Genomic DNA, 20,047 nt, shown 5'->3' with positions numbered 1-20,047 from the left:
TTAGTCAGGTTTGTCTCTGTATGTTCTTGTTTATGTCTCCTTTGAACAGATACCCTTAAAGGAGCAGACACGCTCCTTCCATATACCCTTACAAAGACATGCAGCTAACTGCTCACACCAACACAAGTGCTCACAGTCAAGTTCTCTTGTCAACTACACTTGCTGTTTGCAACCCGTTCTTGTGTTATAAGACAAGAGTTTTGGTTACAAGACAAGAGTTTTGGTTACAAGACAAGAGTTTTGAACTGTGACAAGAATGAGCCATAGAGGGGAAGTGTGGGCAGGTAGGAGAATTTGGCTGTGAATATCATATTGTGTTGACAAGGGCAGTGTCTGCAGGTCCTTGCACAGTCAAGAGAACATGTTGGTAAAAATGGGTTTTGGCTGGTGAGTGAGGAGCTTCAGTCAGAGCACCAAAAAGAATTAGCTGCAGAAGGCAGTTGTAGGCAGGAAAGAGAAAATGGCTGTGAACACTTGTGTTGGTGTGGGCAGTGACTGTGTGCCCTTTTTAAGTGAGATGAGCGCTTAGTAGTAGACAGAAGTTTCAGCTGTCAAACAAGAGGAAGCAAGGTGCTTCGCTGCAGTTGAGAGTGCAACAGAATGGGCCGTAGAGGGCAAGACGTATGCAGGAAAAAGAATTTAGCTCTGAGGACTTACGTTGGTGTGGGCAATGTCTGCATGCCCTTAAGAAGTGCACAGTTCAGATGAGAGCTTAGCAGTAGAAGTGAGTTTTGGCTGGGGGGGAACCCAGAGCTTGAGTCAGAGTGTGACAAGAATTTACTGCAAAAGGTGTTGTAGGTGCTCAAGAGAATTTGACTGCAAGATTGTGTTGGAGTGGGCAAGGACTGGCAGGGAGGATAAGGGTTGAGCATAAGAGGGGTGGGCTGGTAGGGTAGGGTTTCGACTTGGAGGAGTTGGTGTGCAGAGTGAGGGTTGGTCTTAGAGGAGTTGCTGGTAGATTATGAGTTGGGGTTGGTGAGCAGGGAAAGGATTTGGCTTGGAGGGATGGATGGGTAAGAGAAGGGTTAGAGCTGGAGGGATTGGATAGAATGTGGATTGGACTTGAAGGGGATGGTCTTGGAGAGGTTTGGCTTGCTTTGAGGGGTTGGATGTGGAATGGTTAATGGGTTTGGAGGGGTTGGTGGGAAGGGTAAGGGTTGGGCTATTTGGGTTTGGCCTTAGAGGGGTTGGTGGGCAGGATAAGGGCTGTACTTGGAAGGGGTAGAGTTGAAGGAGTTGGCAGGCATAGAAAGGGTTGGGCTTGGAGTATTTGAGGTTAGGGAAAAGGTTGGGCTTCAACAGGTTGACAGGCAGGGTGAGGGGTTGGCAGACAGGGCAAGGGTTAAACTTGGAAGGATTGGAAACAGAGCTTGGAACCATTGGGCTTAGAGGGTTTGGTGGTTAGAGGAAGGGTCAGGGTAAGAGGGGTTGGCATTTGGGTTGGGTAAAGTGTTGGTGTTTAAGGAGTTGGGGGGATCAGGCTGAGAGTTGGTGGTTGAGGTAAGGGTTTTGATTAGAGGAGTGCGCTTAGGGTAGAGTGTTGGTGTTAGTGAGTTTGGTGGTTGGACTAGGCCATGTGTTAGAGAGGTTGGGAGTTAGTCTGGGGGCTGGGTTTGAGCTGCTTTCAGTTGGTGTTAGAGTGGTTGGATTTTAGGCTAAGGGTATGGGTCAAGCTTGGAGGAGTTGGCAGGAAGGGTAAAAGTTGGGGTTGATGGGTTGGCTAGGCCTTGGGCTTACAAGGGTTGGTGGTTGGAGATGTTGGCTGTTAGAGGAGTTGGGGTTTAAGCTAGAGGTTGGGCTGAGAGGGGGTTGGTGGCTAGGGTAAAGTTTGGGTTTAGCATGCTTGGTACTTAGGGTTAAGGGATGGGCCTGGAGGGGGTGGGCTTAGAGGAGCGAGCAGCTAGGTTTAAGGGTAGGTCTTTGAGAGCTTAACCGTCTGGATATGGGTTGAGCTTGCAGGGCTTGGTGGATAGGGTAGGGGTTGAGATTGGGTAGACAGGGTAAGAGTTGGGCTTTTGAGGTTTTGAGTTTGGAGGAGTTGGCAGGCAAAGTAAGGGTTGGATTTGGAGGAGTTTGCTAGCAAGGTAAGAGTTATGCTTATAGGGACTGATGAGCTTGCTTTGATGTCCTTCACGGGTAGGAGGAGGGTTGGAGCCAGAGGGGTTGGCAGTTAGGGGATGTGTTAGGGCTTGGAAGAGGTTGGTAGGTAGAGGAAGAGTTGGGGTTGGCTATTAGTTGAAGTTTTGGGCTTGGATGACTTGACAGCTGGGGTATGTTTGGGGGTTAAAGAACTTGGAGGTTAGGCTAAGGGTTGGCCTTGGAGGGGATGGTGGGTAGGGTAAGGGGGGGCTTGGAGGATTTGGGATTGGGGGGAGGGTTAGGATTGGAGGGGATAGCACATAGGGGAAGGATTGGAGAGATGTATCAGACATAATTGGCAAAGTTTTGGAAGCAGGCTGCAGGGATGACCTGTGTAGGAGGAGGTCATGGACTGCCCTGTGTAGGTCTTATCCAGTTCCAGATGGCTTAGCAACAGACAAAATGGACCAACTACGCACCAGTACTGAACCACTCAGATGACTTTACAGTGCCTCTGCGAAAACATATTTAAGGGTGGTAGATGCTGAGAAAACAATGCCAGAGCAGGATGACTGGCCTGTGGGGAACCCCTGATGGAGTAGTCTGTTCCTGTACCCTGAAGAAAGGATCCATACTAGAGCAAGGGAAAAGCATGAGGAATGTGTGGCAGAGATGAACTGTTATGAACTGACCGCAACTCCCCATTTCCCACCCCCTCCCTGTACCGCTTGTAGGGGCAGGAGGTAGAAGAGTCAGGAACAAAGAAGTGAAGATGAGTCTGGGAAGAAGGGGTGGAGTGAAGGTGGTTTTAGTTTCATCTTTGTTTCTCACCATACTACTCTATTTTTAATTGGCAACAAATTAAATTAAATTTTTCCCCAAGTCAAGTCTGTTTTGCCCATCATGGTAATTGGTGAATGATCTTCCTGTCCTTATCTCGACCCATGAGCCTTTCTGTCTTATTTTCTCCCCCTGTCCTGCTGAGGAGAGGGAGTGAGAAAGTGGCTGAGTGGATGTCTGGTAGCCACACCAGTGTGTATGTTTATTTGTATTGTATACCTCTGTTTGTTTGTGTGCCTACTGGGAATACATGCTTAGCCTCCCTACTGGTTGGACCTGGGGACATGGAACTTTGGCAGCCTTGCTTCTCTCAGGCTGTTGGATTCAGAAACCCCTAACATCAGGGACAGAGAGAGGGAAAGCAGAGAGAGGGAGAGAGAAGGGGAGAGAGAAGGGAAAGACAGAGACAGGGCAAAAGGAGGGGCAGAGAGAAAGAGAGGCAATGTCATGGTTTAGGTCAGGACAGACTAAATGCACGCATTAATTACTATGCAATAATTGTATCCATGTGAAGGAGTTTGGCAATTTATTGCCTCTGTGAAAGAGTGATTATTAGTGCATAGAACCCTATTTCAAATGTCTACAGGGACAATTTTGTTTTGTTCACTGTCTTTTCATAGCCATGGAGACGTCAAGCTATGCATCCATAACTGACCAGCCATTATAACTGGTAATTCCACACCTTGGACGTATGTAGCCCACACAGGTTGGATTTTCCACCTAAATCTTAGGCTCACATCTTAGGTGTGCAGCTCACAGCTAAGTACTTCTGCTGAAGTATTAGGAAGATGTAACATACAGGCTCCGCTATCCCAATGTTTTCCTTCACAGATTAACCATACTTGTACATTATTAGTAAAGTGTCCCGTTGCAGATAGTGTCCAAAGAGTCATTCTGAATACCAGTAGAAATAGTCCTAGATAAGTTTTTCATGACTTCCTGGGTCTGTCTTTCCATTCAGTGCAATTGCAGGTGAGCCATTTCTAATCGTATAGCAGCTTTAGCTAGCCCCTCAAGGCACTGAGAGGTTAGTTGTCCAATCAGTTGCAGCTGGACTTGGAGGGCTTGGATATGCATGGTGTTTAGGGCAACTTCTCCAAGTCCTAGCATACCTGATATGTCTCTTTTAGTTCTTCTGTGGATGCCTTGTTCGGGGAACATGATATGTTGAATCCTTATAATAAAAGGCACACAGGTAGTATTGTGTCAATTTATATTCCAGTCCCACTCGATGTGGTACTCTTTCTCTTACTGGATTGTTCCAAGTCAAGTTTGCCACTTGCCTATGGTAAACATATCAAAGGGTGATGTTACAAATTGTGGGGTTCACCATGTTCTTTGCCAAGATAATACTGAGGTTAATTCACTAGTGTTGGTTTGTGTTTCTTCAGTTAGATAGGGTCTCATATCTAAAGTTTAATCTTAGATTGTTTGGGGTAAATTTATAAATGCTTGTGAAGTTGGTGGTCCAACAAAGACTTGTCATCATACTGGTGAGAAGCCCTTTGTGTTCACTGATATAGCCGACATACCAAACTTTATTTTTACCTGCTTCCCTCTGGCTTCTATTCATAGAATCATAAAATCATAGAATAGTTTGGGTTGGAAAGGACCTTAAAGATCATCTAGTTCCAACCCCACTATGATGGGCAGGGACATATCCCACCAGATCAGGCTGCCCAAGGCCCCATCCAACCTGGCCTAGAACACCTCCAGGGATGGGGTATCCACAACTTCCATGGGCAACCTGTGCCGGTGTCTCACCATCCTCATGGTGAAGAAATTCTTCCTTATGTCTAGCCTAAATCTGCCCCTCTCCAGTTTATACCCATTGCCCCTAGTCCTATGACTGCAAGCCTTTGTGAACAGTCCCTCCTCAGCTTTCTTGTAGGCCCCCTTCAGGTACTGGAAGGTCGCTATAAGATCTCCTCAGAGCCTTCTCTTCTCCAGGCTGAACAAGCCCAACTCTCTTAGCCTGTAATCATATGGGAGGTGCTCCAACCCTCTGATCATCTTTATAGCCCTCCTCTGGACCTGTTCCAACAGCTCCATATCCTTCTTGTGTTGACGATTCCAGAACTGGACACAGTATTCCAGATGTGGTCTCAAAAGAGAGGAATAGAGGGGCAGAATCATCTCCCTCGACCTGCTGGCCACGCTTCTTTTGATGCGGCCCAGAATACACTTGGCCTTCCCCCATTGTGTACTGATATTGGGGATTGCCCCGACCCTGGTGTAGGACCTTGCACTTGGCCTTGTTGAACCTCATGAGGTTCACACAGGCCCACTTCTCCAGCCTGTCCAGGTCCCTCTGGATGACATCCCGTCCTTTCACTGTGGCAACTGCACCACTTAGCTTGGTGTCATCTGCAAACTTGCTGTGGGTGCACTCGATTTCTCTGTCAATATCATTGATGAAGATATTAAAGAGCACTGGTCCCAGTATGGACCCCTGAGGGACACCACTTGTCATGGACCTCCATCTGGACTTTGAGCCCTTGACCACTACTCCCTGATTACGACCATCCAACCAATTTCCTGTCCACCAAACAGTCCATCCATCAAATCCATATCTCTCCAGTTTAGAGAGAAGGATATTGTGGGGGACCGTGTCAAAGGCTTTACAGAAATCCAGATAGATCACACCCATTGGTTTTCCTGTGTCCACTGCTGCGGTTACCCCATCATAGAAAGCCACTAAGTTGGTCATACAAGACTTGCCTCTGGTGAAGCCATGCTGTCTGCCATTAATCACCTCCCCGTCCCCCATGTGCTTTAGCATAGCTTCTAGGAGAATCTGTTCCATGATCTCCCCAAGCACAGAGATGAGGCTGACAGGTTGGTAGTTCCCAGGGTTGTCTTTTTCACATCTTCCTGTATATAATGAGATTTGCAGGGGGTTAATTACCGTCAGTGTGTGTGTAGGTACATATTTAATGTCTCTTTTTTGTAATATTACTCATGCTGTGTGCAAACACTTCCCCCCCCCCCATATGTTTTCCCTTTCCCTAACGGAGTGTCAGCCCAAACAATCATGTTTCCCATCCAATCATGGCCTATCATGATCAGAATCTTATCTTCAACTACTGTTCTGACCGGCTTTGAGCAAGAGGTCCCGCTGGAATATTAGGCTTCAAAAGTAGCTAAGGCCTCTGATGGGAACCAGAGGTGTGATGAAAGCTCTTCAAGGGCAGAAGTATGATTTGAGCACTAACTGGGTTATGTTGTTGCTCTGGTACATAAACTGCTAGTGCTTAATTAGGAGTAGGTAGGGGTATCAAGGCTAAAGTAAGATAATTCTGTCCGAAAAGCATATAATGAAAATGAAATATAACCATCATGAACCGTAGAGTCAGAAGGGAGTTGTTGTGGGTTAACCTCAGTAGGCAGCTAAGCACCGCACAACCAACTGCTCTCTCGCTCACTACCCTCTACCCCTAGTGGGATGGGAGAAGTGGAAAAGAAGAGTAAAAGCAAGAAAACTCATGGGTCAAGATAAAAATTTATAAGCAAAGGAGCAGTGGAAGAAGTGAGGAAGAAAACAAAACAAGCGCTCGGGAGAGTGGGCAGAGTGAGAAACAGAGAAGGCCTTGACGGTATGCAACCACTGTTCAGCAATAGCTAAAACATGAGTATGTTGTCAGAACTGTTTTGGTCACAAATCTGAAGCACAGCACCATACAAGCTGTTATGAAGATAATTAACTCCATCCCAGCCAGACTCAGTACAGGAGTCTTGGGATGCAAGGCCACCTTAATCTAGGTAATTGTATTGGTAATGTCATAATACCATATCAGGACAAAATTGCCTAGGTGACAGTGTTGGAAGCACCAAATTTGGGTACAGATGTAACAGAATTTGGACCAATGAGGAAAAGCTAATTAGGGATGGGTTTGTTTGGGTGGAGAAAAGGAGATTGCAGGGGTGGTTAAAAGTTGTGTTTGGGAAAAGAGAAAATGGGGAATACGGTATAAAATCAAATGGAGGACAAAGAACTGGGGGATTTTGCAGTGGTAGAAATGCAGAGGCCTGCAGATGGTAATGAAGCTGACCTGCAGACCCAAGCTCCCCAGGACACTGAAGGGAACCCCCTTGGACAACCTGCTAGACTCTCCATCAGGCCTTATGTCCAGAAGACTTGGTGTGGGAGGATGAATAAGAAGGAATAAACTTGTATGGAGGGATAGACTTGTGCCTTACTACTAAGTGCAGGAGGAAAGGCAATAAAATTGCAACTTAATAGCACTTATGCGTGTGTTGAATAAGTTTTCTTTATACTAACGCAACTGTGTATCAATAATGATGCTACTAATAAGCAATGGAATCGTAACCCAATATTACTTGCAGTGATCTAATTGTGTACTAATATTGCTAATAATAGTGGTGAGTTTGTTAGCCAACTAAGGTGTTACCAGTTTTTAAAGGTAACAATTCCATGTTGGGCTATTCCCAACTTTATAATTTCATTTTTTAAATGACAGCCATTGTCAGACTCAATTCTTTCAGGTGTACCATGTCTCCACAAAATTTGTTTTTCAACACTACTGTGCTTTTAGCAGTGACAGGTCACTGGGTAAGTCGCAAGCCAGCCTGTAGTCATTTCTACCATGGCTAGGACCTATCAATGCCCCTTAAGAGTCCTGCACGAAGGTCTGATGCAGTCTACTTGCCACGCATCTCCAAACTGGTGGTTTAAATATCATCTTCCATGCCTCAATATTTTTTGTTGTTTAGCTTTTTCACTAGCACACAAATTTCAGCCCTTTGTTATTTGTATAATAGAATCTTTAGACAAGTCCACCCCTTGTCTCTTGGCCAACTATACGTGACATCTCATCGCATATGTCCTGATGTTTCATGAGCCCATCGAGCTACAAATAGTTCCCAGTCCAGGTCTTTGTCGATTGTGGTGATCTGAACATCTTGGTCCACTTGATGGTTTTTGACTTGTTCTTCAGGGGCACTTCCCTTTCGGACATGGGTACTGTGAAACATGGACTCGAACTCCCTTCACATGATGCTAGTATCTCCTTTTCAGGCAGGGTGTAGCAGGCTGTTCTTCTTTCAGGTCACTCAATAGAGGGAAAACATAATCTAACTGTAACCTGGCATATGCATTCCCTAGAAGCCCACAATGCCTAGGAAAGCTTGTGGGCTTTTTATTCTTTGGTATCTGGTGGGAGCACAGCTTATATTTTATTGAACACATCCATTGGGATATGATGATGCCCATCTTGCCATTTTATTCCTAAAAATTGAATCTCTTGTGCGGGTCTTTTGACCTTGCGTTCTTTTATGGCAAAACCATATTTCAGAAGGAAATACAAACACTTCCACTGCTGTGTTGCACCACACAATGATGTCATCGATGTATTTCAGGTGTTGAGGGGCTGTGCCCTGTTCCAGTGCAGTCTGGATCAGTCCATGGCAAATGGTAGGGCTGTGCTTCCACCCCTGGGGCAGTCGTTTCCAGGTGTACTGGACACCCCTCCACCACATAAAAGCAAACTGTGGCCTGCACTCTGCTGCCAAAGGGATCAAGAAAAACACATTGGCAATATCAGTTGAGGCATACCACTTGGCTGCCTTTGACTCCAGTTCATATTGGAGTTCTAGCGTGTTCGATATGGCAGCACTCAACGGCAATGTGATTTTGTTCAGACCGCTATAGTCCACTGTCAGCCTCCACCCTCCATCAGACATTTGCACTGGCCATATGGGACTACTAAAGGGTGAGCGAGTCTTCTGATCACTCCTTGGTTCTCCAGTTGATGGCAAAAAACCCTCATGGATGGGAACTAGGGAGCCTCGGTTGGTGTGATATTGCTGCTGTGTGCCATCATGGTAGCAGTCGACACCTGCTGTTCTTCGATCCACAGCAAGCCCACAATGGAGGGATCCTCTAAGAGGCCGGAAAAGGTAGATACCTGTTTAATCTTCTCAATACTCATGGCAGATACACCAAAGGCCCACTGGTACCCTTTTGGGTCTCTGAAGTACCCACTCCTGAAGTAGTCTATGCCAAGGATGCATGGAGACTCCAGACCCATCACATAGGATACTTCTTGTCGCGGCCCACTTTAAAAGGAAGTGAGTTCTTTTTTCCCAGCACAGGGCCCGAGTAATTAAAAATCACTCAGAGGTAGAGGAGTACGCTATATCCTTTACTAAATAAGATGCATGCCCTTAAAACACTAGATTCAAGTGATTACACTGGATTCAAACGATCAAACAACCTGCACAGGACAGAGCACAGACAGGAAAAGCCGCAGCCCCAAAAGTGACCGAAACAGCCTGTCAGTGGCAACATTACATAGCACTGTAACAATCTGCTTAACTGAGCCTGAAACAGCACTGAGAGCCCTAATATTTCCTGGAGTCAAACCCAAAATCAAACCAAAACCGCCCGCTACTGCCCGCTGCAGCTGCACGTGTTGCAAAGAGAAAAGGAGAAAAGAAAAAAAGGAGAAAAGACAGGAAAGGATAAAAGAGTTACAAGAGACAAATAATTGCAAGAGATGAGAGATAGTCACCACCTTAGGAGCTCCACATGTAGCAGCATGTGTTTCTTTGTCCGTGCGGGTCCAGAAGATGGTGGGTGTCCATACACAACACACAAAGTAGTTGTCTCTTGCCTCGATAGTTTACAAGATCTTCCTTGAGGGGATACCTTGCTTTCACACTCGTCAGAAGCTGCCTCCAGAGGCTGTGGATTGTTGCCCCTTTTCTGATCAAACAAACCACAAACAAACACTCCACAACATATGAGAAGTTTAAAATGAGCTCTTAACGATGTTAAAATATACACGATACCAATACTGAAGATTTGCAACAGGTGTAGAAGATGATAGCTACCTCATATGCAGCACTCCTGCTTCCTCAGCAAGGAGTACCCAATTCATAATAATATCATATACTATAATATTATCTATCTATAATACCATATTCCCTCACTCTGCGTTCACCACCTTACGAGAATCTTGGGATTATACCATAATCCCTCACTCCGCGTCTCCATCTAACGAGAATCTTGGAATTATATTTTACCTGGTGCTTTGCTATCACAGCAGGGAGCACCCATACCAGACCACAGCAGTGAATTCGCTATTTTACCCAGAGGCGGGCAGTGCCACCTCCTCGCCCTGCACAAGTAGGGGATTCATATCCCCCCTCACGGCCTTACGGGGTCTCAGCAAAGTGACCCTAACCCTTCATCATCACGTGAGATGTCCCATCCACGATTTACAGACTCGTCCCCTCCTTCCCTGCAGGTAAATCCAAATTATCATACCATATCACCTACCTGGTCTGCCCGATGATGGGCCGTCTCTCCCCCCGCAGCGATGGGGTAGAGATAGGAGATTCTCCAGAGAAACAGCTTACCAGGGCGTGCCTTAGAATGTCCCACTCCCCACCGATCCTGCAGCCGGGCAGAGAGGGTGTCCCATCTGGGGTGCCAAATTGTTTTGCGGAATCAAACCCTATAACCCAAAATGAGTTACAAAGCAGGTATGTTTATTTCCAGCGCTGGGGTGCAAGGGGGTTCTCCTCCTAGCTTGCACACCGCATGACTTAACAAACAGCTACTTACAGTGTAAAGACATGCATAGTTATAAGCGCCTACTACATATTCATAACCTTTCCCCGCTTTGTATTATAATTAGTTCTGGAAAGTTCGCTGCAGTCTTGCGCCTGCGTAGTGCCTCCTGGTGGTCGTGGGCTGGGGTCTTAGGGATGAAGTAAGAAGTCTCTGTTGATGAGATGAACAAAAAGGTTTTTTCCTTGAACTGTGCACAAGCAGTCTCTTCTGGTTGTTTTCCAGCTTTCTGCATTCCAATGTCCATTTATCAGTAAACTTCTGCTAGCTGGTTCCTTCCTTATCAATTTCCAAGGTCTTCAAGGCGAACAACGCCAAGCTCTAGCAAACACTCCCAACCCCCCTTGTCTTTTTTGCTCATCATTACCATATGACATTGGTGCATTCCGTACAAACTTCTGCCACGTGGATCATGTGCACTGGATTTCATCCGGGGCTTTGGATCCCTGGTCATTGTCCAGGTTGCTGTAGATCACCTCCACCACAGCTTATTCCCTCAGATACTGGATACTTCCCTTGGTGGTGACCACTTGCCTCGGTAGTTTACAAGATCTTCCTTGAGGGGATACCTTGCTTTCACGCTCATCAGAGGGTGCCTCCAGAGGCTGTGGATTGTTGCCCCTCTTCTGATCCCTTTGTCGATATCCTGGTCCCTAGCGAAGGATCCCAGCTGCTGGGCTTCCTTGCCCTCTATTTCCTGACTGTTGGCTCCAATATCCCAGCATCGGAGCAAACAGGTGATAATTTGCTTGCATGGATGACAGCCAAAATCTTTCTGCATATCTCGCAGCTCACTCAGGGATAGAGACTGGGTGGTTTCTGTCTCATTTATGATTTCAGTCTCTTCCCCCTCCTGTTCTTGCAACTGCTCTGCTGCAGAACATTCTGCCTTTCTGATTCTTCCTCTCCTCCTCCCTCTTAGGAGTAGCTTCTTCCTCCCTTACTAACCGGGGTGACTTCCCTTTCCATTGTTTCTTCTTGACTACTGAGGTGACTGATATATTTGAGGGTTGAGTCTCTGGTTTAGCCACAATGTCCAGAGACCCTATCGCCCCCTTGAGGGTGCTGCACAGTGGCTCAGTTAGGCATAGGCCAGGCCCCAGTAATAGTGTGAGAAGTTGTGTCTCTCTGGCTTAGCCAGGGCATCCTTTTTTCAAGTGTTCTGTTACTTCATCAAGATTCCACACTTGTTTGGAAGTGAAGTCCCAGACCATCGGAGCTGAAAACGGCTCTAGCTACCTGCCCATATTCTCCCACGCACCTTGCCACCCATGATCAGACTGCATCAGGGCACATCCCTATGTGATATTCCAAAATAGTCAGTTAACATTGCTTTTTCCAGAAAAGATAGAAACAGATTCTTAACTATACTGAGTTTGGCTGGGACATTTCTTCATAGTAGCTTGTATGGGGCTATGTTTTGGATTTGTGTTGAAAACATTCTTGACAATGCAGGGATGGTTTAGTTACTGCTGAGCAGCACTTACACAGCATCAAGGCCTTTGCTTCTTCCTACTGTATTGTGGTTGTGTGGCAGGGGGGCTACAGGGGTGGCTTCTGTGAGAAGCTGCTAGAAGACTCCCAATAGATTGTCCGATAGAGCTGATGCCAGCCAACTCCAAGACGGACCTGCCACTGGCCAAGGCCAAGCCAATTACTGATGGTGGTAGTGCCTCTTTGACAACATATTTAAGAGGGGAAAAAAGAATCCAAAACCCACCAGCACAACATCAGCAGCAGTAAGAAGAGAGGACTGAGAACCCTGCAGACACCAAGGTCAGTGAAGAAGGAGGGGGAGGAGGTGCTCCAGGAACCTGAGCAGAGATTGCCCTGCAGCCTGTGGTGAAGACCATGGTGAGGCCGGTTGTCCCCCTACAGGTCATGGAGGTTAACGGTGGAGCAGCTATCCACCTGCAGCCCCATGCCAGAGCAGGTGGACGTGCCCGAAGGAGGCTGTGACCCCATGGAGAGTCTGCGCTGGAGCAGACTCCAGGCAGGACCTGTGAAACCATGGAGAGAGAAGAGCCCACACTGGAGCAGGTTTGCTGGCAGGATTTGTGACCTTGTGGGGGACCCACGAGGGTCCCCCAGTTTGTGAAGAAATCATAGAATCATAGAATAGTTTGAGTTGGAAGGGACCTTAAAGTTCATCCAGTTCCAACCCCCCTGCCATGGGCAAGGACACTTCCCACCAGATCAGGCTGCCCAAGGCCTCATCCAACCTGGCCTTGAACACTTATTGCTCACGGTAAGGAGGCAGCAAAAGTTGGGAGTGAAGTTGAGCCCAGGAAGATGAGAAGGGTGTGGAGAAGGTGTTTTAAAATTTAGGGTTTATTTCTCATTATCCTACTCTGATTTGACAGGCAATAAATTGAATTAATATCCCCAAGTTGAGCCTGTTTTGCCTGTGGTGATAATGGTTGAGTGATCTCTCCCTGTCCTTTTCTCGACCCCCGAGCATTTTGTTATCTTTTCTCTCCCCTTTCCGGCTGAGGAGGGGAGTGATAGAGTGGCTTTGGTGGACACCTGACGTCCACACTTACACCACCCCACGAGTGAGTAGGCTGGGGATGTACAAGAAGTTGGGAGGAGACACATCTGGGACAATGGGTTCAAGTAACCACCCCTTGACTTTCAATCTCTTTGACAAGACTGTATATGAGACCAAGCAAATCCCTTTTGGTTCAATATTACTGTCGGTGTACTGTTTGGGTTGCCACTAGCACTGATTGAGGCGATGCCAGTAGCAGTCCTACTACTGACTCTCCCTCCGAGAGACCAGGTAGTTGAGGTACCAAAGGTGTGTCTATAGGGATATGTGGAAGGAGCATGTCTGTTCCTTTAAGGGTATCTGGTCAAAGGAGCCATAAAGAAGAATATACAGAGACAAACCTGACCAACATATCATAAGGGAAGGTCTGATAAGAACAAGCTTGGTTAGTCCCCCTAATTGGTAGGGATATGTGAGGTGTGAGAATGTTTATTTTTTCAGGTGCATGATAAGGAAAGAGAGGGAGGCAATATACATAGTCTGAAAAAAAATTAAATCTGACCAATTAGCATTAACAAAGACAATAATCAGAAACAAACCTGGTTACTCACTCTAATTGATGGGCTATCAAGGAACTGCAGGCAAACTCAGGACTTTGCAACTGATAAGGATGCAAACCTGTGGGTCCAGGAGACAGTCCAGGAGAGGGTCAGTGGGACTATTCCAGCTGATGAGACAATGTCCAGGGGAAGGGGGAGCAGGGAGGAACAAAGAGGGAGGGTTAGATGTAAAAGGGTATAAAAGGAGCCAGTCGCATGTAAAATGGGCTGGTCAGTACACTTGGCTGAGCCCTGCTCCTGATCACCACAGTCTGCCCTATCTTCTTAATAAATCTTTTCTTAACTCTCTCTCTCTCTGTTATCTCACTCCCTGTGTATGTGTGCTACAGGGGCTAAGTGCCACCTACTGGCACAACCTCTGTGAGTGGATTTACTGGAGTCAGACCAAGGGTGTGGGAGCCCCTGGCTTGTGGTGTCAGCTACTGGAGACTGGAGCAAGTGAGGGTCCTAGAATCAGCAATTGGAACGGCCATAGATCTCTGGATCTAGGGAGGGTCCTACAGGCTTTGAGCCTGGAGTGCTGGCATACTGAGTCTGGCTGGGATGGAGTTAACTTTCTTCATAGAACCCATATAGTGCTGTGCTTTGCATTTGTGGCTAAAATGGTGTTGATAACACACCAATGTGTTGGCTGTTGCTGAACAGCGCTTGCGCAGCATCAAGGCTGTCTCTCCAAACACACCCCCCACCCCGCCCCAAAGTAGGCTGGAGAGTGGGCGAGAGGTTGGGAGTGGACACAGGTGGGACAGCTGATGCCAACTGACCAAAGGGATATTCCATACCATATGACATCGTGGCTCAGCAACAGAAGCTATGTCCCCTCCTAACCTCTTTCTAGCTATGAATACAAAGCACAGCACTATGAGGGCTGCTACAGAGAAAGATAACTCTGTCCCGGCCAGACCCAATAGTCTCAGAAATCAGCACTGTGTAAAGATAATATGGTTTCAGTTTCTTCCTCTTCTTCCAATGTACCCCCAGAGGTGTATGGGCCACCATGATCCCTGACACTGTCATTGCCTCCCACACCCTCATTTGCATTAATAATTTTGTTCCCTTCCTCTTCCATTGCCCAGTTTGGACTAAGGGGGCAACTCCAGCTAAGTAAGCCATTACCACGCTCTAGTGCAGCTATTTGGCTCTCTGCCTCTCACACTCGCATCTGGCCTTTACAACTCCACTCTAAAAGAGGCCAGCATGCAAAGGCGCACCCCCACATCATTGTGGTGCATTTTTCATCCATTCCTTGTAGGCATGTGGTGGGTTGACCCCAGCCAGCAGCAAGGCACCCACCGGGTGCTTGGGTTTCAGTTCCCAAGCCACTAGAGGATTCATCCAAGCCAGGCACTGAGCCAAAGGCACCCATTCCTCATCCTACCCAGGCAACGGAGGTTCGGGAGTCACTTTTCAGGTCCCCTCGTTCTTACGTTAGAACAAGTTTCAAAATGTCCTACCTACCTCAAGTAGGAGTACTAAACATACTTCTTGCCAGACTCTTACCCCCAAGTGCCCACCCTCAAGATCTGCAAGATTACACTCGGGCAAACACATTTGGCAGCTGTAAGTGGTCTCTGTGTTGTAGACATTTGTTGGATGGATGCACTACAACTCTACAGCCCTCTTTTCACAGCCCAAAGCTTCCTTCGGATCCCACTTCTGACAGCAGTTTTCTACAATTTGAGCATTAAACTCATGCAAAGAAGTTGATTCTTAAAGACTTTAATTTTTTTTTAAAAAGCATTCAAGACTGTATTCTAAACAATGTGCATCACCAACAGGTTCAGTGAAAACACCAGATTTCTTCCTAGTAAGACATCTATAATATCAAAAGCATACTATGAGAATTCACGCAGCATAAATTGGTACATAGCATCACTTGGTACAACGTTTTACAAGAACAAAATCAAACTTTAACATTAACCACTATAAAAACAACATTTCCAACTCGTACAAAGCACAGTAAAAAGCCATCCTGACACATGTTGAAAAACTACACACTAACAGGTCAGTTTTATACAGATGAAACAATTAAGGAGTTGAAAAACTATTTACATGCTTTCCTGGTATTAACTGGACAAACATACAGAAGTCAGATTAAAACATGCTCTAACTCTGTCTCCTGTTTTCTGAACGGGATTTTGAGATGTGTATTGCTTATTAATACTGGATAAAACCATCAGCAAAGCATTTAAATACTTTTTCAAATGAAGAGTAAAGGCGCTGTTATTCCACAAAATTTAATGTTAAAATGCTATGCTTATAAAATTTTTAAAACTTTTGATCCGTAGATTACAAATGCAAAGCTTAATAACTTATATTTTGTATTAAAAAAAATACTCCAGTGTCATCATTTCTTTTCAAAGAGATTCCTTTGGATTTTCAAGCTCTCTCTCTTCACCTGATGTTCTAGAAAAATAATAAAGCAACATTAATAGCTATAGAAAGAATCTTAGACATAAGTCTTATTTTAAAATTCATTGACCTGGAATAAGATTAGAATCACATTCAGCAGCAGATGAATTTGGAAGACTGAAGCAGTTAGTGATGCCAGCTTCTCTCCTTGAGAGGACTGTGTCCCATCTCCCCCCCCCCCCCCCCCCCCAACTGAGCTCAAGTCAACATGGGATTTCTTCCACTGAGTTATAAAACCTGAATGATTGCAGCATATTGCTCCAAGTTGTTTGCAGTGACCACTGCAACAATCATTTAAGGTTTACTTTCCCTCTTATGAAACAGAGTGCTTTGTCTCAAATATTTATGAATTTTTATCCAGAAACTGTTGGGATTTTTATGCATCCTCACTCTACTAAACTAGTTTGCTTATTTTTTTAGCAGTTTAGAAATGTATTTTATGCAATATTTTAGGAAGTAAGTAAGAAATAGCTGCTTTATGGGGAGAAGGTCTATGATTTTAATTTGTGAATTGCTTTTTTAAAATTAGGCTGAAAAAACAAGCTGAAGCTGTGGAAGCTGCAGTGGTAGCAACTGCAGTAGCTGTGACTCAAAAAGTAAGCCCTAAAAGAGGAAGACCAGCAGGTAAGTTTAAACAGAAAGGAATTTTATTAATTTTTCCCCATACAAAATAACTTAATAGAGATTGTCGGAGGATTTATTGCCCCCAGATCTCCAGAGTATTACAGAATATGTCCTAATGTGCAAAATTCCATGTATATACATACATATATATATATATATATATATGTACACATGCACACAGATCTAAACGATCCTACTTGGCAACCTGAGGTATTTAGCAATTTAGCACATAAAGAGCCTTAAAATGTTTATGGTTATGCTGGGTCCTCTGAAATAAGGATCATTGTATCCCCTTGCAAGTATCACCTTTAGGAAAGCCTCCATAGGATTCTGCTAACTTACAGACTACGCAATAAGACTTCTGTTTCACTGTGGCTTCACAAAGATTTATATTAATCAAAGATGTATAAAATTGTTACTTAAGTTGTGATAGAATATCCACAAAACAAGTTTTAAATAAATGGGGAGAGGGAGACTGTCTATAGGTAGAGCTCAGAGGACAGTAAAAACAAGTGAAGAGCTGGAGAGATTTTGCTAAAAAGACGTTTAAAGGCAATCTCTGTAGACCGACAGACAACTGAGAAGAAAACATAGCTATTAGAAGAAGCTTGTAATTTAAAAGATTTTCCTAATAGTTCTGCAGTACTTGTTTGTGAAAGTACCAATGATTTAATTGTAATTTTTATGGCAAGTTTGCAAGTATTCTTGAAAGAAACATTTTAAATTTCTTTACTGCTGACATGGGAGAAGTTATTGGAGCACTTAAATATGCTATATGAGCATTTAGTCTGGGAAACAGATAATTTAATACTTTATACTCACCTGCATCTGGTAGCATTATGCAAATAACTTTTAGAAAGCACAGCCACAGTTAGCTCCCAAGACAAACTATTTAAGACTAGATGTGAGGAAACAAAGTATTACCTTAGTGCTCCACCCACTTTCAGTATATTTATTAAATGAACTTTCAAAATATTTTAGTTTGTGTGGGATCATATTGATCTTTCAAATTAATTGTGTTTATACAGGCTATTGTCCGTAAGAGCAGGAAAGGACCTTTACAAGAGATGCTTTGGCACCGCTAGACGTGTTTGTCACCCTATGGAAAATGTGTTGCTAGTTGTGGCTGCCCCATCCCTGGAGGTGTTTAAGGCTAGGCTGGATGAGGCTTTGAGCAACCTGATCCAGTGGAAGGTGACCCTGCCCATGGCAGGGAGGTTGGAACTGGATGATCTTTAAGGTCCCTTCCAACCCAAACCATTCTATGATTCTATGATTCTATTCTGTGATATACTGTGCAGCATTCTCTCACGTTAATATGTTCACTGGGGACAACAGATAAGTATGTTCCATAAATTTCAGTCCACAGTGGCAGCATACTAAGTGTTTTCATTTTACAGAATTCAAAGGGTATAAACATCAAGAAGGAGGATAAACTATTTAGCTCACTTTTACGCTGAAACATGGTGAAACTGACAAAATGTGGAACTGTGCTGTATGCCTCAGTGTGGTGGCAGAATTTCTTGATGCTGATTTACTCTCAGGGGAAGGGGTGGAAGCTCCATGAAGCTCTTAAAACTACTACTAATAAATAGACTGAGTTTAGATTAGCACACTAAACTACTTAAGTTCTCCCCCCTTATTATTATCTTAGTATTCCACTCATTATTCTCTTGTTTCAGGCTTTTTTTTTTTTTTTTTTTTTTTTTTTTTATGAGCTGTGTAACATGAGGAAGGGCCATCCTGAGTACACTGGGTGGAAAAGTCCCAGGAACAGATGGTTTAAACCTCTTAGACTGCTATCTTAAATTACCAAAGTGTTGGTTGAGATTTTAAATTTTATCGATTAAACTTTGATACACAATTCCAACAGTTGATTTTTTTTTAAAATAGAGCATTTACCCTACTAAGTTTGCCTCAATTGTTGCTTCTATGTGTTGACATGAGAAACAATCCTTTTAGATAAGGAACAGGTGGTAGCTGTAGACTAACGTGTTCTTTTTGTATAATTAGCTACTGAAGTAAAGGTTCCAAAACCAAGAGGGAGACCCAAATTGGTGAAAACACCTTGTCCTTCAGAGACCAACATGTGAGTTGGCTTTTTATATAAAATGTCTGTCTTTATTGTAAACTAAGTGGTTGCATTTGATGAACTGTCGTGAATTACTGAGTTCCTGCCCAGCATTTTCCTTGTAGTACTCAGTATAAGCTGGATGTTGCAGTTGGGGTGGGTGGACAAAGAGATGGGTAAAAAACTGGTTGGAAGATTGGATTCAGAGGATGGGGGTTAATAGGTTGTTTTCTACCTAGAGGCTGGCAACAAGTGGAATACTGCAGGGGTCTATCCTGGGATCTGTCTTGCTTAACATCTTTATCAATGACCTGGAGGAGGCGACAGAGTGCACTCTCGTCAAGTTAGAATCATAGAATCATAGAATCATAGAATCACTAGGTTGGAAAGGACCCACTGGATCATCGAGTCCAACCATTCCTAACACTCCCTAAACCATGCCCCTCAGCACCTCATCCACCCGTCCCTTAAACACCTCCAGGGAAGGTGAATCAACCACCTCCCTGGGCAGCCTGTTCCAGTGCCCAATGACCCTTTCCGTGAAAAATTTTTTCCTGATGTCCAGCCTGAACCTCCCCTGGTGGAGCTTGAGGCCATTCCCTCTTGTCTTGTCCCCTGTCACTTGGGAGAAAAGGCCAGCTCCCTCCTCTCCACAACCTCCTTTCAGGTTGTTGTAGAGAGTAATAAGGTCTCCCCTCAGCCTCCTCTTCTCCAGGCTAAACAACCCCAGTTCCCTCAGCCGCTCCTTGCAAGACTTGTTCTCCAGCCCCCTCACCAGCTTCGTTGCTCTTCTCTGGACACGCTCCAGAGCCTCAACATCCTTCTTGTGCTGAGGGGCCCAGAACTGAACACAGTACTCAAGGTGCGGTCTCACCAGTGCCGAGTACAGAGACTGTAACCTCCATGGACCTGCTGGTCACGTTGTTTCTGATACAAGTCACGATGCCATTGGCCTTCTTGGCCACCTGGGCACACTGCTGGCTCATGTTCAGTCGGCTGTCAACCAACACCCCCAGGTCCTTCTCCTCTAGGCAGCTTTCTAGCCAGACATCTCCTAGTCTGTAGCACTGCATAGGGTTGTTGTGCCCCAAGTGCAGGACGTGGCATTTGGCCTTGTTAAACCTCAGGCCATTGGTCTCAGCCCAGCAGTCCGGCCTGTTCAGATCCCTTTGGAGAGCCTCCCTACCCTCCAGCAGTTTGTCACTTCCTCCCAGCTTAGTGTCGTCTGCAAACTTGCTAAGGGTGCACTCGATGCCTTCATCCAGGTCATTGATAAAGATATTGAACAGGACTGGACCCAGCACTGAGCCCTG

At 45.2% G+C, this 20,047-nt stretch overlaps 1 protein-coding gene across 1 annotated transcript in view; it reads left to right on the top strand.

The window, feature by feature from the left end:
* LOC128850257 (lens epithelium-derived growth factor-like) overlaps positions 1-20,047 on the top strand; it is a 98,709-nt gene that overhangs the window by 64,481 nt on the left and 14,181 nt on the right. The window contains exons 8-10 of the mRNA XM_054053260.1: positions 1,303-1,315; positions 16,583-16,663; positions 18,677-18,752. Of these exons, the coding sequence (XP_053909235.1) occupies positions 1,303-1,315; positions 16,583-16,663; positions 18,677-18,752 (170 nt within the window). The remainder of the gene's footprint in view (positions 1-1,302; positions 1,316-16,582; positions 16,664-18,676; positions 18,753-20,047) is intronic.

The sequence above is a fragment of the Cuculus canorus genome, chromosome W (assembly GCF_017976375.1).
Source record: "Cuculus canorus isolate bCucCan1 chromosome W, bCucCan1.pri, whole genome shotgun sequence".
NCBI lineage: Eukaryota > Metazoa > Chordata > Aves > Cuculiformes > Cuculidae > Cuculus > Cuculus canorus.
The sequence above is the reverse complement of the archived record's forward strand: the minus strand, read 5'-3'. Positions and strand labels throughout refer to the sequence as shown.